The sequence below is a fragment of the Macaca nemestrina genome, chromosome 14, assembly GCF_043159975.1.
Source record: "Macaca nemestrina isolate mMacNem1 chromosome 14, mMacNem.hap1, whole genome shotgun sequence".
NCBI lineage: Eukaryota > Metazoa > Chordata > Mammalia > Primates > Cercopithecidae > Macaca > Macaca nemestrina.
In genome coordinates, this window is record NC_092138.1 from 105556892 (window position 1) to 105573749 (window position 16858).

General features: G+C 45.4%; 1 protein-coding gene across 14 annotated transcripts in view; it reads right to left on the minus strand.

The window, feature by feature from the left end:
- The window catches only part of LOC105463895 (DENN domain containing 1A), a 547224-nt gene that overhangs the window by 162666 nt on the left and 367700 nt on the right, over positions 1–16858 (minus strand). For all 14 annotated transcript variants that reach the window (XR_011612854.1, XM_071078302.1, XM_071078304.1 and 11 more), the window contains one exon: positions 13161–13286. Coding sequence is in view for 13 of the 14 variants with exons in the window: in XM_071078302.1 (XP_070934403.1) it covers positions 13161–13286 (126 nt within the window). In the remaining variant the exon portion in view is untranslated. The remainder of the gene's footprint in view (positions 1–13160; positions 13287–16858) is intronic.

Genomic DNA, 16858 nt, shown 5'->3' on the forward strand with positions numbered 1-16858 from the left:
CAGCCCAGGAAAAGAGGAGGAAGGGCTACACTTCCCAGCATTTTAAGTTTTCATCCAATTATCACTACAAATATCAAATATTTAAACAACAAAATATTAGGCAATTAAAATTATCTATTAAAGGAATGTTTTAAAAAAGATACATAAAATTTTGACATTTCCCCCTTGCAAAATAGTTTATAAATGGTGTTAGTTTAACCTGTATTTGTCAAGAAACACTTGTATAGATTAGAGAAATTGACTCCTAAGAGGGAATCAGCTCAGTTTTCTTCCGAAATGCCCTCAAATCGCATGTAATATGAACCATATGGTAATCACCATTGTGGAGTGCGGTAAGAGAAGAGAGCATGGTCACCAGAACCAGGCAGATGAGGGGCCAATCCTGCTCTGCCACTTCTTAAAAAGTGACATAATCTTTCCCAGCCTCAGTTTCTCATCAGTAAAATGGGGCTGTGCCATGTTCTCCACAGAGGGGCTGTAAAAAGGGGCTCTCTCTATATATATATAGAGAGAGAGATAGAGAGAGAGAGAGAGAGAGAGCGAGAGAGAGCGAGCCTAGCATATAACAAATGCTGTTCTTTTCTTTTCCTTAAGACTTCAGGTCTTAATGATTTACTTAACAAAGCTGTTTTATAGCTCCCAAACAACTCAGGACATTATAATTAAGAACTATGAGAACTTCATTCATTCACATCCTACTGAGCACCTTCTATGTATCAGGCTCTGTGCCAAGGATACATGAGTAAACATGACATTCCACTGCCTTCTGGAGAAGGCTTCAATTTTCTCATGGAAGGGTAGCCTAAGCCTGAATGTGATATAATCATATATTTCAGGGAATACAACTGCACCTCACAGAAAATCAGTGTAGATATATATCCAAGAACTGAGTGTGGGGATAAAATCAACACAACTGTATCCTCGAATCATCATGTATATCATAATGTTCTATACAGAACAAACCCACCATTCCTCCATTGACTGTGCACTGGGGGCATAAGAATAAGATTTGCTGTCTCCTGGTTTTTTTTTTTGGAGACAGAGTCTCGCTCTGTCACCCAGGCTGGAGTGCGGTGGCGCGATCACAGCTTACTGCAAGCTCCGCCTCCCGGGTTCACGCCATTCTCCTGCCTCAGCCTCCTGAGTAGCTGGGACTACAGGCGCCTGCTACCTCGCCCGGCTAATTTTTTGTATTTTTAGTAGAGACAGGGTTTCACTGTGTTAGCCAGGATGGTCTAGATCTCCCGACCTCGTGATCTGCCTGCCTCGGCCTCTCAAAGTGCTGGAATTACAGGTGTGAGCCACCGTGCCTGGCCCCAAGAACTCCTGTTCTTAAGAAGTTCATAGTCTAGGCCAGGCGCGGTGGCTCAAGCCTGTAATTCCAGCACTTTGGGAGGCCGAGACAGGCGGATCATGAGGTCAGGAGATCGAGACCATCCTGGCTAACACGGTGAAACCCCGTCTCTACTAAAAAAAAAAAAAAAAATACAAAAAACTAGCCGGCTGAGGTGGTGGGTGCCTGTAGTCCCAGCTACTCAGGAGGCTGAGGCAGGAGAATGGCATAAACCTGGGAGGCGGAGCTTGCAGTGAGCTGAGATCCGGCCACTGCACTCCAGCCTGGGAGACAGAGAGAGACTCCGTCTCAAAAAAAAAAAAAAAAAAAAAAGAAGTTCATAGTCTAGCTATGCATATGAAGTCACTTAGCACCATTTCAGGCTGCAAATTGTCAAATGTTATCTATCACTGTTTGAAAATGGATCAGAAAGATTTCCTTTTCAGAGTCTCACTGAAAAAGTGAAAGACCCTAAAGTGAGAACATCTGATTTTAAAACACCAGTAGCAGCAACCATTTCTCTTTGCCACTGCTTCCACAAAAATAGGGTATCTAAAACGGCCACGGTGGCTTCAGTTTAATCCATGACTATAGTTCTCTCTTATATACTTCTAACTAGAAGAGAATATTTACTGGACATGACAATTCTGCAGGAGATGATCCTCCCGAACCCTAAATGCCTGTGGTTAGCCACCATGCAGCTGCTGGGCTGTGCCTTCGCTTTACATTTACACATTCATGATGTGGTGTTTGTGTGGCTTATTCCTCTCAGGTTCTAAGATGAAGCTGCAGCTGATATGTTTTAAAACTAAGTATCTCTATTGTGCTACACTGAAATATGACCACCAGCCTTTCTGATGTATACCATGGGGAAAGAGCTATCAGTCATTCATTTGTTCATCCAGTCAGTCAACAAACATTTAATGAGCACCTACTTACCAGACTACGTGAGCGACATCAATGTATATAAAACATGGCCCCACGCTTTAAAGGAGCAAAGTAAGAAAGGAGCCAAGATTATTAAATGAGATCAAGTTAAAGCCTAGAATTCCTCCAGGATGGTGCAAGATATACTAGCTGTGTTTTATTTTTCAAGTATTTCAGAACATATGGGAATTTCATTTTGATCATATTCAGTTATGCTCTTTGAAATCATTCAGTTGAGATTGATAATAGTGTTTAACTGGATTTCCTGCTAGTTCCCATCTTCTCTCACTTAGAGAGCTACTTTTTACTTGGGCAGTCTACTTCTAGAACAATGATTCCCAGTTCATTGATCATTTATTGTGTGACTCCAAGGTAACAAGACTCTCAAACTGGGTTCTGCATCAGCATCCCTGTGACATGGACAGTGAGATTTGGTGCCAATATTGAACGATGGTCATCTTTTCTCAATAGGCAACAAATGTTTTGATGAAATAAGTCTCAATTATATTTTCTCTTATGCATTTACAAAACTGACTGTAGGGCCAGGTGTGGTGGCTCATGCCTATAATCCCAGCACTTTGGGAGGCCGAGGCAGGCAGATCACCTGAGGCTGGGAGTTTGAGACCAGCCTGACCAACATGGAGAAAACCTGTTTCTACTAAAAATACAAAATTAGCTGGGCGTGGTGGTGCATGCCTTTAATCTCAGCTACTCGGGAGGCTGAGGCAGGAGAATTGCTTGAACCTGGGAGGCGGAGGTTGTGGTGAGCCGAGATCTCGCCATTGCACTCCAGCCTGGGCAACAAGAGTGAAACTCCATCTCAAACAAAAACAAAAACAAAAACAAAAACAAACAAACAAAACACCTGATTGTAATTTTTTAAATGACTCTAATTTTCAACCCTTGGTACCTACCACCCCTATTTGTCTATAAGTGCTGGTGGGCAGTAAAATGAATAAATAACAAATAAATATTAAAGGAAGTAATTAAATATGTGATTTATTTCAAATCCTTTATGTATCATTTGAGATAAAAGCCATACTTTCACAATTAGTTCAAAAGAAAGAATTAAATGGGCCAGAATAATTTCAGTGTGTTTTGCATAGTTCCAGGTTCTCGGACACTTGCTGAACAAGTATGGACACCACTATTCTAAAATGTGGCGGTCTCATCTTTCTCTTCCTCCTTTACTTTGTCACCCAGGGATGGTCACTATCATTTAGTTAACATCTACTATCAGCAAGGCACTATGCTGGTGTTTGGTGCATATTATTGCTATTTTTCTCAACAGTCCTACCAGGTAAGCATTATTTACATTCTACACACAAGAAAAGTGAGTCTCAGGGTGGTGAAGGGACTTCCAGAGTCATCTTCTAGTAGATGACAGAGCCAGAATTAAAACCCAGGTGATTCCAAAGGCCATACTCCTTCCATCACATTCGGTGGGCTCCTTAGCCACTTAGAGCCACAGAGCTATAGTGATTGTCCCTGAAGTCCTGGGGCAGAAGCACCTCCCCTTATCCTTGCTTCATTCCCAGGACATGATCTTGACTTCAGATGACCACTAAAATGGGAAAAAAACATTAACTAGTAAGTTACCAGACCCTTCTGCAGTCCAGTTTACACTCCCCCATCAATGCATCTGCTTAGCTCGGGCCTGTAGGTTTTGGCTATAATTTCTTATCCACTTGCCTAAAATATACTGAAAAATAAAACAAATGTTTCATAGACTTTTCCTACAGATATTCTTGGGTCCATATTCATGCTTCCCAGACACACTGCTACCCACTTAACAAAAGCACAGGCTCTGTCTGAAAAACATTTTGGAGGTCCCTCAATAAGTTAAACGTAGAATTACCAGATGACCCACAACTGCACTTCTTGGTATGTAACCAAATGACTTGCAAAGCAGGTGTCCAAACTATTAATCACACACACACATTCACAGCAGTATTACTCATAACAGCCAAAACATAGAAACAACCCAGGTGTCCATGAACAAGTGAGTGGATAAACAAAATATGGTACATACAGATAGTGGAATATTATTCAGTCTTAAAGAGGGCTGAAGTTCCGATGCATGCTATAACATGGATGAAGCTGGTAAACAAGATGCTACCAAAATAGGCCAGGCAAAGGACAAATATTGAATGATTCCGCTTCTATGAACTATCTAGAATAGGCAAATTCAGAGACAGAAAGTCGACTAGAGGTTACTAAGGGCTGGGGGAAAGGAAAATGAGAAGTTCTTGCTCAGTGGATATAGAGGTTCTGTTGGGCGTGATTAAAAATGCTGCAAATAGATAGTGGTGATGGTTGCACACTGCGAATGCCATTCATGCCAATGAACTATATACTTAACAATGGTTAAAATAGCACATTTTATATTATATGTATTTTTTTATCACAGTTTTTTTTTCCTTAAAGCATGGGCTCTTTAGACAGACCTGGGTGTGATGGGATGAGTCCCAGCTCCACCACTCCCAACCTGTGTGGTCACAGAGCCTCGCGCAGACACACAGCTGCACACACACACCAGTCCCTTCCAGGCGTCATGCAGTTTCCTTTCCCCCGCTTTCCTTGCCTCCTTATCTCTCATCTTGCTGTACTGTACACAGTGTCTTAAGGTTCCTCAAACCTATGTTTAGCACAAGATGGAGGCACAGACAAATTAGTCACATCCCTTATGTGTGTTCTGGGAATCCTCTGCTCGTCTGTGTGGAGGGCAGGGAGTGTGCACCCTCCCACCCATCAAGGGTTCTTCATTCTTTTTCCATCTCGAGCCACCGTGAGGCTGAGTCAACCGAAATCTGCTTCCTTGAGACGCTGTGACAAGTTGGCCCCCACAGTCAGGCTCCTGCTCACAGACTCAGTTCTTCCACTCAGAAGGCTTTGAAACACAGCATTTCAAAGCTTTATTCACAAAGATGTTTAGTGGAGTATTACTTCTAATATCAAAAGATTGGAAACAACCTAAATGTCCAACATGGGAGGCTGGTTATGGAAATTATGGTAGTTACACTTGATGGAATATTCTGCAGCTATGTAAAGATGTATATGATATCTTGTTAAAAGGTGGGGCAGGGGAAACTAGCTTTTAACTGAGATTTGGTTGTAGCTATGTAAACCCTTTGCCTAATGAAAAAATAAACAGTAAATACAAAAGGCATATGTAGTAAAAATCAGTGGGACTATGGTGCTGTTTTGATTTTACTACCTTAAAAATATTTTTCTATTTTCCATTACACCAAAAAGAAATCAGAAAACAGTTTTTATTTTTTTTCAAAAACAACACGAGATCAACAGGGTTACTCAACCAGGACACAGATACATGTGGTGTTTTTCCAACCTGCTCCAACACAACCTCGTGCATTCATCCTTGAAAGCCAGGCTATCAATCTGCTTTTATCTTAACTTCTGCGTCCTCAAGGGGTTTTAGGTGGATAAATATGACTCAGCAGAATCATGGGCAAAATCATGGGCTATAAGGTGGATGATGCCAGTGTACCCACAGCTGAATCTGGAAGCTGGCCTCTTGGGATGAACTAAGCAAGTGGGACCAGAGTGAGTTGGTTGCTGCCTGTTTAAACAGTTTGCTTACTGCCCCCACCTAGCATTTGCTCCCCGCGGGCAGTAGCTCTGTTCCCTTTATCTTGGGGAAGCCCAGCTAGCAGGCTGGCCCGGAGAGGATCACACAAGCTAGCTGAATAAACAGCTCCCATAGTGCTCCACCTACACTGGCCTTTCCACGGACACTGGCACAGAAGAGGACGCATCTTCAAACGCCAATACCCATGGCTTTTGCTCTTTAACCTAACATATACCAAGGGCCTGCAGTGGGCCAGACATGGGGAGAGGCACCCTCACATGCACTGTCATGCAGCATGGGCTATGAAATAAGAAACTCTGAGCAGAAAAGGGGATGAATTGAAAGCACACAAATCTATCTGCAAAAGTTCTTTAAAACTGAGACCAGTGTGTGTGAAATGTGTTTCAAAGGGGGTGTATTAGCCTTATTCAGATTTCCTGATGATATAATTTTAAACAAAGGAGGTAAAAGATTCCTTAAAAAATTCTTTCGTTCTCTCTAGAAAGGAGGAACATTCAAGGCAAATTTTAGAACCATACTGCTATACATATCCTCCAAAAGTTGCAATCTTCTACCATGCAGAGAAAGGACCCTTGGCCTAGCAATTAAACTCATTTGTCTTTTATCCCCTTCTTGCCAAAAAGGACCCCAGCCCTAACTAGTTAATCCCTAACACACACTGCTACTCCCAGAGTTGCCTGGCAACTGCTAGGAGGCGTGTCAGAGAGCAAGAAAGGCCTAAATAAATGAGCTGGAGCCTGGGCTGCCGCTTGACATGGATAAAGGGGGTTTCTCCGGATGGGGCTGCCTGGCTGCTTGTGGCTCTGTCATTTAAGTCGAGAAGGACAAGTTGGTTTGGCTGATATTGTTAAATATCTTGGGCTTTGCATCTGATTTTCTCCAGGTGACTGAAAAATGGGTCACATGCCTTTGTGATTTGCAGACACCTCCCCTCTATCAGGAAGCAGCAACCTCTGAAGACCAAAGATAGGACAGGATGCAATGTGTATGCACCAAACAGAGGCCGAGGGCAGTCCCCCTGCCTCAAATGCTTCCCTGTTCCCTAATTTCCTTCACCCATTCTCCCATCTATTATTCCAAAATATACTCACTGATACCTACATACAGTGCCATGACCTGTGCCTGGCACTGGAAATGCAGAGAGTTACTAACACGGAACATGTGGAAACTAGAACAAAGACAGGCGGGAGGATGTGGTGGAGGGAACCTGGGTTTGGAGGTTGTCTGCTGGCTCTGCTGCTTCCTAGGAATCACTGCAGCCTCCGCTCCATCCCCCGTGTGTAAAGGGCTAGTGAGGGGCTGGGATGGGGAATTACTGAGAGCACGGATGGGAAGCAACTTGGAGTTGAACTGAGTGCTGATCCTGTGGGAGGCCACTGAGGTAAACTTGGCAGTGACTAGACACCCCTGGTATCTCTGTTTCTGACCCTGAGAGAGTCCTTTGGAATAATTCACCTGGTGTGTGAAGACACACACCACCAGGGAGCCAACACAGGCCCTCCCCGCCCTGGGCTGGGCACCCAGCCTCCCCAACAGACCTGCAGAAGGCACAGATGGGGAGGAGCAGCCTAGCTCCTGGCACAGGGCTGGGCCTCAACAAGCGGCCCCCTTCCTCCTTCCTTCTGGACCCGGTAAAGAAAACAAAGCTCAGGAGTCCCCCAGTCAGCTGCATTCTGAATTTTTTCATTAGGAAAGAGAGAGAGAGAGCGAGAGAGACCAAGGTGGTGATAAAAATCTCAAGGGAGTTCTGAGCCAGGGAAAAGGTCTTCGCATGTGACTGCAGAGGAGGAGATGCCCACCTCTGCTTCTCAGGCCAGAACTTGACCCCTCCTCACAGAGCCAGGCAGGACACGGACTGGAGCTGTCCCCCAACGGGCTCCAGGCTGGCAGGGTCCTCCTCAGACGGAGGAAGTGGGTGAGGGCCAGGGCCATGCCCATCTTCCCAGGGCCATCAGGACAGGCACTGTACTGGGCTTATTAAGCCTCACTACACTCCTGCAAGGAGGCGATTACACATCCACTTTATGGAAGGGGAACTGAGGATTGGAGAGGTGAATAACTGCTCAGGGTCCTGGGAGGCAGAAGCAGAGCAGAGAGGAGCCTGCTCAGGTCCCTCATGTTTCCTGTTTCCAACAAAACACAACACCGTGACTCTGCAGTAACCTGACAACCATGACCCCACCTCCACCTCCCCCACCTGTATGGGCAGTACCCCAGGACCCTGCATGGTGACTGCTGCTGTGGAAGCATTACGAAGCAGTGAGCACAGGCGAGCCAGAGGGGCTGGTAGCACTGCAGCTGGGCTGCCCTGCGTGGCCCCCACATACCTGGCCTTCTACCCTGCAGGCTCCCTCTGCCCTCAGGGACCTACTGTTCCCAGGCCCTGCCCTGGCACCCACCTCGGGGGCCATTCCCTGCACACATTCCCCTGTGTCTGCTCACCAGCTTTCTCCCTCACCTTATGTGCCAAAGGCTTTAAATGGACTCACATCCGTTGACCCAGTAAATCCATGTCAAGGAATCTGCCTAAGAAAATAATTCAAACCAGGTATGAAGATATATATAAAGATGTTTAGCACAGTGTGGTTTAAAATCATGAAACATTACTGACAATCAAAAAAACCAGCATGCCGGGCATGGTGGCTCATGCCTGTAATCTCAACAGTCTGGGAGTCTGAGGCTGAGGATCACTCAAGCCCAGGAGTTGGAGACCAGCTAGGCAACATAGCAAGACCTTGTCTCTACAAAAATTAAAAATAAATTAGCTGAGTTCAGTGGCATGCACCTGTAGTCCCAGCTAGACGGGAGGCTGATGTGGGAGGATCACTTCAGCGCAGGAGGTTGAGGCTGCCATGAGCCATGATCATGCCACTCTAGCCTAGGCAACAGAGTGAGACCCTGTCTCAAAATAATAATAATAAAAAAATAGTAAAATAATTTCTTTTTTACAAGACTAGCACTAGGAAAACATGGTGGGCCTTGGTTCTGATTTCAGATCACAGGAACTCGACAGAAATCTCTGAGGAGGGCCTGGACATTTGCCTTTTTAAAAGCACCCCGCCCCCCCCACCCCTCGTTCCTCTGTGCTTCTAATCCATGGCCAGGGTTGGTAACCACAAGGGTCACCTGATAGGCTCTGCTCAGCCACTGTCAATGATGTCTAAGAAGAGATTCTATGTGGTATGAAAAATGCTTACACAAACTAAAAGGCAAAAAAAGTTATTAATAACTAGGATACTGGATTGCTTTCTCAGGCATATCTCATCTGCCTACAAGAAAGTTAAAAAACCAAAACCCCAAAATGGAAAAACAAAAGAAACGAAAAATCCTAGAACCTAGATGGGAACCTGCCACAGCTGTATCTCACCTACCTCGTGATGATAGGATTATGGGTGGTGCTTTCTCATTTCTAGTCCTGTTACTTCAAACATTTTTTTACAAAGAACAAGTGTTCTTTTTTTTTTTTTTTTTTTTTTTTTGAGACCGAGTCTTGCTCTGTCACCAGGCTGGAATAAAGTGGCACGATCTTGGCTCACTGCAACCTCTGCCTCCCGGGCTCAAGTGATTCTCCTGCCTCAGCCTACTGAGTAGCTGGGACTAGAGGCACGCGCCACCATGCCCAACTAATTTTTGTATTTTTAATAGAGATGGCATTTCATCATGTTGGCCAGGATGTTCTCGATCTCTTGACCTTGTGATCCACCTGCCTCGGCCTCCCAAAGTGTTGGGATTACAGGTGTGAGCCACCGCGTCCAGCCTACAAAGAGCAGGTCCTATTTTTATAACCAGAGAAACAACCGAAAGACAAGCGGCCGTAGGGAGGGAGTCAGCACTGTGTTGCATGCACCCTGGCAGGCTCACTCAAGGCACCATCCTCCCCACTGATGCAGCCAATGCCTCCTCCCTATTTCTCGGGCTCACATGTACTTTGCAGTCATTATTTTAAACTAATCCCCTAAACATTTTTAAGAGACAGGTTCTCACTCTGTTGCCCAGGCTGGAATGCAGTGACACCATCTTGGCTCACTGCAGCCTTGAACTCCTGGGCTGAAGCAATCCTCCTGTTTCAGCCTCCCAAGTAGCTGTGACCACAGGCACGTGATACCACATCCACCTAATTTATTTTTTGTGGAGATGGGGTCTCTGTATATTGCCCAGGCTGGTCTTGAACGTGCCACCATGCCTGGCTGCCCCAAGCAATCTTACATGGGGAATGTTGTCACCTCATATTTTAGAAGGGGAGAATTTGCCAAAATTAAATCTGTAGTTTAAAAACCATCTAGGTGACTTGGTGATGACCTTGGCTTGAAGCTTGGTTGGAAAATTCCAGGTCTTCTGGTTTCCTTCTCCACCTTACGGAAGAAAGCCATTGTAGGACAGATGAATGGGACTGAAAGGCTGACAGGTCTGCCATATTTCATTGATTCTAAGATGAAAATTACTTCCCATTGTAACATTTCTGAAATCTGGATGTGTCTTATAATCGGTGGCATCCTTCAGTTATAATGGGCACCACTCTTTTCCCTTTCTTAATGGTACATAAACTAATAATACATCTTATGACTGAATAGCAGCTTACATTCAAGGACAAGTACCATGTCTCCATCTAAACCCATCATGTTATCTCTAAGGTGATAGTTTTAATGGCTACATAATATTCTATCGTAAGATGGAGTTTAATTTATTTCACCAGTTACCTAATATGGATACTCAGTATACTCCAGTGTTTTACCATTGGGAATGCTGCTACTGTGAACACCCTGGTATTAAGCATTCCCTTTGCTACTAGGGGTGTCTTCATCCTCTCCTAGGCTCCAAATCTTGGGAGACATTTTGACACTTCTTGCTGTTCATCTCCCATATTTGATCTGTTGCTGAATCTTGCTACTTCTTTCATGGTCTCTGTTTCTGGTTGAGCTACCCAGGGCTCTATTCTGAGTTCCCGTAACACTCCTCTAACTGGTTTCTCTGCCTCCAGCTCTCCTTTCAGCCCATCACTATACTACTGTGACTTCAGTCATGTCACATTTCTGCTCAGAAACTTACACTCCTCACAGGGTCAAGTTCACTCTCTTAGCGTAGCATCCAAGGCTCTGCCAAATTTGGCTCTATCCTCTCCTGCAGCCCCATCTCCCCACCCAGTCGCTCCAAACAAAATGGTCCACTCACTGGCTATGAGGGAACCTGCCTCCAAGCCTTTGCTTCCTCAGTTACCTCCACCCCCACTCTAGGAAGGGACGCTCCTTTCTCTTTTTCCAAACCTTACTCATCAGACCCAGTTCAAGTTTCACCTTCCTGATGAAATGTGTTATGGCTCAGTGGATCCTCAGGAAGGATAGGCAGAGGCTTAGCCTCATTTCACAGGTGAAGAAACTGAAGTTTAAATGGATTAAGTGGCTTGCTCAACTTTTAGACAGCTAAGAAGTGCAGAGCCAGGCTTGAAATTCCAGGGCTTCTGTCCTTAAATCCAGTGCCTTCCAGCGCCATGTGCAAGTACGACGATAAACTCCTCCCGTGGAGCAGCCTGTGCCCAGATCCTGCAGCAGCAATATGCCCCGAGCTTCAGCTGCCTTTGGATTCCAGATGCACACATGCCAACAATGAGATCATTGCAAGAGTGAAAATACTTCAAGTCTGTCCGTTCCCAGCAACCCAAGCAAAGGATTGGGCCAGTTGTCCTATTCATTCCCATTTTAAACGGGGGAAGACAACAGTATTTTCCTTGAATTGTGCCAGCTGTCACTGCTTTGACCCTGATTGGTTTGGCTGGACCAAGATCGTGACAAGTAATCAGAGCCACGTCACTCTGACACTAGCAGGACACTATCAAGAACTGGCTTTCAGCTGAAGGGCTTTTGAAAAATCTAAGGGAAATACATCTCAGGAAGCAAAAAGAGAGTGCACCCCTTCTGCTATGTGAGCACACAGTGACGATGACACTGTCCAAAGCTCAGGCAGCCTAGAGAGTAAGGCCTAAGTGCCAGACGGATAAAAAGGAGCAGGAGGGTGGGGTTAGGACACTACTTCCTGAGCACCCACTGCCCTGGCCACTTCACAGACAGCAGGTCCTGGATGATGGGGAAACAAGGTGTTTGCTGTTATTCTTTGTGTTTTACTTGAATACACGACAGAGTCAGAGCAGTAAAGACCAATGTGTAATTGTGGCTTATGAGGAAGTGTGACCCCTGCTCATGCTCAGAATTTCTCCAGAGAATACATTGCCTCACATCCCCTGAACTTTTGTCATTTGATCTAATTAAATGCTACAGGTTAAAGTAAAAATAGAAACAAACAGCCCTGGCCTATGGGCAGTGCAGCCAGTGTCCCTCACATCCGACTCCAATTCCGACTCCAATTCCGACTCCGACGAGGCTGGGTGTGACAGTTGTCACTCACCCGCTCGAGTCGAAGGCAGCCCTGTGCTCCCGGGAGAACGGACCTGTCAGCAGGGTTTCCCTCCAACATTCTCCCCTCTACAGGGTGACCCAGGTCCCTAGGCCAATTCCTGCATTCTCCTCAGCCAGAAGGCCAAGAGCAGGCCGAGGAGAGAAACAGCAAGGAAGAGTTTCTCTCCGAAGCTAAGAGGACTGTTACTGTCCTTGGTTTCAGAGAAGACCTGGTGTCTTCACATCCTTGCAATCACGAGTCACCTCATGAGGCAGGCAGGGGACATGGATGAGTCGACGAGGCCCAGAAAGGGGGAAGGGCCAGAGGTGGGCAAGGTCACTTCCCGGTCCTCACTGTGACCACTTTCACCAAGACCCCTCGCAGGAGCCATGAGGCATGAGACCCAGGAGGCTCTGCTTTCTCAAGCGTGGAGGGGCAGTCCCTCGAAAGAACAAGGGTGGAGAGGCCCAGTGGGAAAGCAGGGGCTCTGGGGCCATCTGGCTTTTCCCAGCTAAGTTGTTTCTCTTCCCTGACCTTTGGCTCCCTCATTTGTAAAGTGGAGCTGATCATCTCTGCTGCACAGGTGCACTGTGAAGCCCCAGGGGAAGCAGGTGAGTGTGAGGGGCCTGGTGCTGGATCTGACACACGGCCAGGGCTTACTGTCTAGGGTGGTGCCCAGGGCGTAACAGCCCCTGGAGCAGCCAGGGTCTCACATATGATAGCACAGCCTCCTTGTGCTGAGAGGTATGGTAAGGGGAGTACACTGTCCCCCACCACAAACACACACACGCTCTTCTAGGTGAATCCGAAAACCAGAAGGATCATGGCATTTCTTGTGGCCCCTGAGGTATGCTTCTCAGCCCTGACCAAACACAGGCTCTGTGACATGCCACGGCTACTCACCGGCTCGATTTTCAGAGCGCTTCGGTAGCTACCGAAGAAAGCGGCCTGGGCCTTAAGGAACGCTCTGGCCACACCATCCCCAGTGGTTGTGGAGACCTTTTTCAGCCTGTTCTTCAGGGAAGAGATCTGGTGATGGAGAGAAAGAAAACACAGGTTGAGGACAGGGTCAAAGTGGGGTGGCTAAGTTCACTATATACGGAGCCCTGGAAGATCCTACGGATGGCAGGATCCGTTTGATACCTCAGTTACTGGAAGGACAAAAATGTGTTCAGGTCAGGTGCGGTGGCACACGCCTGTAATCCCAGCTACTTGGGATGCTGAGGCAGGAGAATCACTTGAATCCAGGAGGCGGAGGCTGCAGTGAGCCGAGATCACGCCATTGCACTCCAGCCTGGGGCAACAGAGTGAGACTCAGTCTCAAAAAAAAAAAAAAAAAAAAAGTGTTCAGAATTAGGGCATCTTTTTGAAATTTAAATGAATGTTGTTCCTATTAGAACGTGTCTAATAAAAACAAAAACCATTTTTAATGACTTACTCCATGCCAGGTAAGCACTTTTGCATACATTTTACAATTTAGTTAATTTAACAATCCGGTGAGGAAGGAATTAATGTTCCCATCTTACAAGGGTAAAACAGCCTCAGGGAGGCTAGGCTACATACCTAGGAACAAACTCAAGACATGGCCACATTCCAATCAAAGTCTTGTAGTCTGAGCCCAAACTCAGACTTTCAGTTCCTATTCTATACCCTCTTAAAGCTACTTACAAATGTTAGAATAAAGGCTTATTTATATTTCTCACATATAATACTCTAAAGGAAGTGTGGCAGCTTATACTAACAGACACATACTCAAGACGTTAAAACAAAATATTTGGAAATGATGATAATGGGCAAAGAAGCAGGTAATAGATTTGCTATATAAATGTAAGCCATCAGGTCTTATATGGTGGGTAGAAATGGGCTTGAATTTGACTTAAAAGTCTCCCAGTAGCCAAAGCAAAGAGGGAAATATGAGGGCTGTGAGATTACACAGGTCCATGTACTTACTACAAACAAACCCATTGGTCAAATGAATAAAGATTCTCCTGAAAGTGAGACATAAAAGACAATGTAGGAAAGACTGTGTGACATGGTGGCTGCTGCCCTCAACATCAAGCTTCTTGGACTATTTCTAACACGCGTTTCATTCATCTCAAGGTGCCACGCTTCACAGCACACCTTTCATACTGCGTTCCACATAAGAGGAGCCCCTGGAACTGTGCAACGTGGTGACCTCGAGTTATTCATTCACTCAACAAGTATTTGTTATTTCCTATGTACCTAGGACTCTGTTGGGCATTGGGAATACAAGGGACACAATGAAACTACACAGGGGTCTTGCCCTCATTCAGCTGACATTCTAGTGAGAAAAACAGGGATGCATGTGGCATTGCTACTGTGACAAGCCTGTAAGAGAGCTTGTCTAGGGGGTCAAGGAAGGCTTCCTGGAGGGCAGCAGGCTTGCACTAAGATCTGAAGGATGGGTGAGGGTGGTTAACTCAGCGAAGAGGGGAGAGCACCACATGCTAAGTATGGGGAGTGGCGTGCAAAGGCCCTGCAGTGCAGAAGAGTTCAGGGAACAGAAAGAACCCCGGCTTCAGGGGAGAAAATGAGGGGAATATGGCTTGAAATGAGACTGGAGAGAAAGGCAGGGGACTGAAGGGATTTTTTTCCTTCGTCCTGAGAGAGAAACAGAAAACTAATGATTGGTTTTAAGCATTCAGGTAACATATCAAGAGCACGTTTCATGGAAACTAATTCTGTAAGAGACCAGCTACTGGTAGGACATTATTTAAAGAAAAAACTTAGGATACAATAGAAAATTAGATTTAGGTGATCCACGAATCTTTTACAGATTTTTAATATGAATGAGTGAAGATTATTTTTCTGGGTACAGGATCCATAGCTTTCCCCAGAATCTTAAAGGCACCTGTGACCCTAGAAATATTAAGAATCACTTGCTGAGAAGTCTGGGGAAAAAAATCTGATCCGGGAAGGACTAGACAGACTTTAGAAATGATCCATGCACATTATGTCTTGTTCCCAAGCTTCTGAGAGGAAAAATTTTTAACAGCTTATTGAGACATAGTTCACATATAAAATTCATTCATTTAAAGTACACACTTTGCTGGTTTTTAGTATAGTCACAAGGCTGTACAACCATCATTACTAACTCCAGAACATTTTTTATCATCCCCGAAAGAAACCTCATACTCATTAGCTGTCACTCCTCATTCCCTACCAATTTCAACCCCACACCAGACCCAAGCAACCACTTACCTTCCTCCTGTCTCTACAGGTTTGCCTACTCTGGACATTTCATATAAATGGAATTAACAATAGGTAGTATTTTGCCATCAGATTATTTCCCTTAGCACAATGCTTTATGAACAAGGATCGTCCATGTTGTAGCATGTGTCAAGACTTCACACTTTTTATGGCTAAATAGTATTCCACTGTATGGAGAGACCACATTTTATCAATCTGTTCATCAGCAGATGGACATTTGGGCTGTTTCTACTTCTTGGCTGCTATGAATAATGCTGCTATGAAGATTCATGTACAAGTTTTTGTGTGGAGACAACAGAAATTTCGAGGTAACAATCTGAAAAGCAAAAATCCTCCACCAGACCTTATGCAATGAAGACAAGCTGGAAGGATACACAAAGTCACCAAGCAGTGCTCAGTGTATACGAAGCCATTCATAAATGTGAACTGTTTATAGGAAAAAAATCCTTTGCTATTGATAAAGGGCATGCCTCACGTGTGGATGCTAAACTGAGTGAAGATGGGACTGATACTCTCCTCTGATAAGTTAGAAGCCAAGGGGACGTGCCCAGCGCTTTGGCAAGCTGAGGCAGGAGGATGGCTTGAAGCCAGGAGTTCAAAACCAGCTTGGGCAACACAGTGAGATCCCATCTCTATAAAAAAATATAAAAAAAGATTTAGCCAGCCATGGTGGCACATGCCTGTAGTCTCAGCTACTTAGAAGGCTGAGGTGGGAGGACTGCTTGAGCCCAGGAGTTCAAGGTTGCAATGAGCTATGATTGCACCGTAGAACTCCAGCCTGGGTGACAGAGCAAGACCCTGTCTCAAAAAAAAAAAAAAAAAAAGTAAAAAGCCTTGGGAACATACACTGAGGGGGTAGTTAGCCCACCTCTACTCCAAGAGGGGACCATGGAAAACAATCTTCATTTGGAAGCAGTTTGAAGTCTATCTCAACATCCGGGTATCTACAACTGGTTTATTATGACCTTCCCTTATCAGGGACACATGAGCCCCAGCCCCACAGTGGTGAGAGCCCCTGAGGAGCAATGCAGGCCATTCAGCACCTAGGCTGACTCTGCCGTGGACTTCCGCCTCCAAAGAGAAGTACGAAAAAGAAGCATGCTCTATTAACACGCTAAAAATACTACCCACTCCCTGCCCCTGCCCCCAAAATAAAAATAAAAATCCTGCCCCTCCCAGGGACTACAGTGACATTTCCATCCTTTGAAATGGTACAAGCCGCTGTCGCTCTCCTTCTGGCTCCTCAAAGGCCTTGGGCCACCTGTGCCGCAGATTATTCCTCACTTAACCTTCCCTGGCCTTTCTCTTTCATTCGGGAGGTGTTTAATTACCTTGGATTCACAACGCTGCACTTCAGGTGAGCCTCTCCT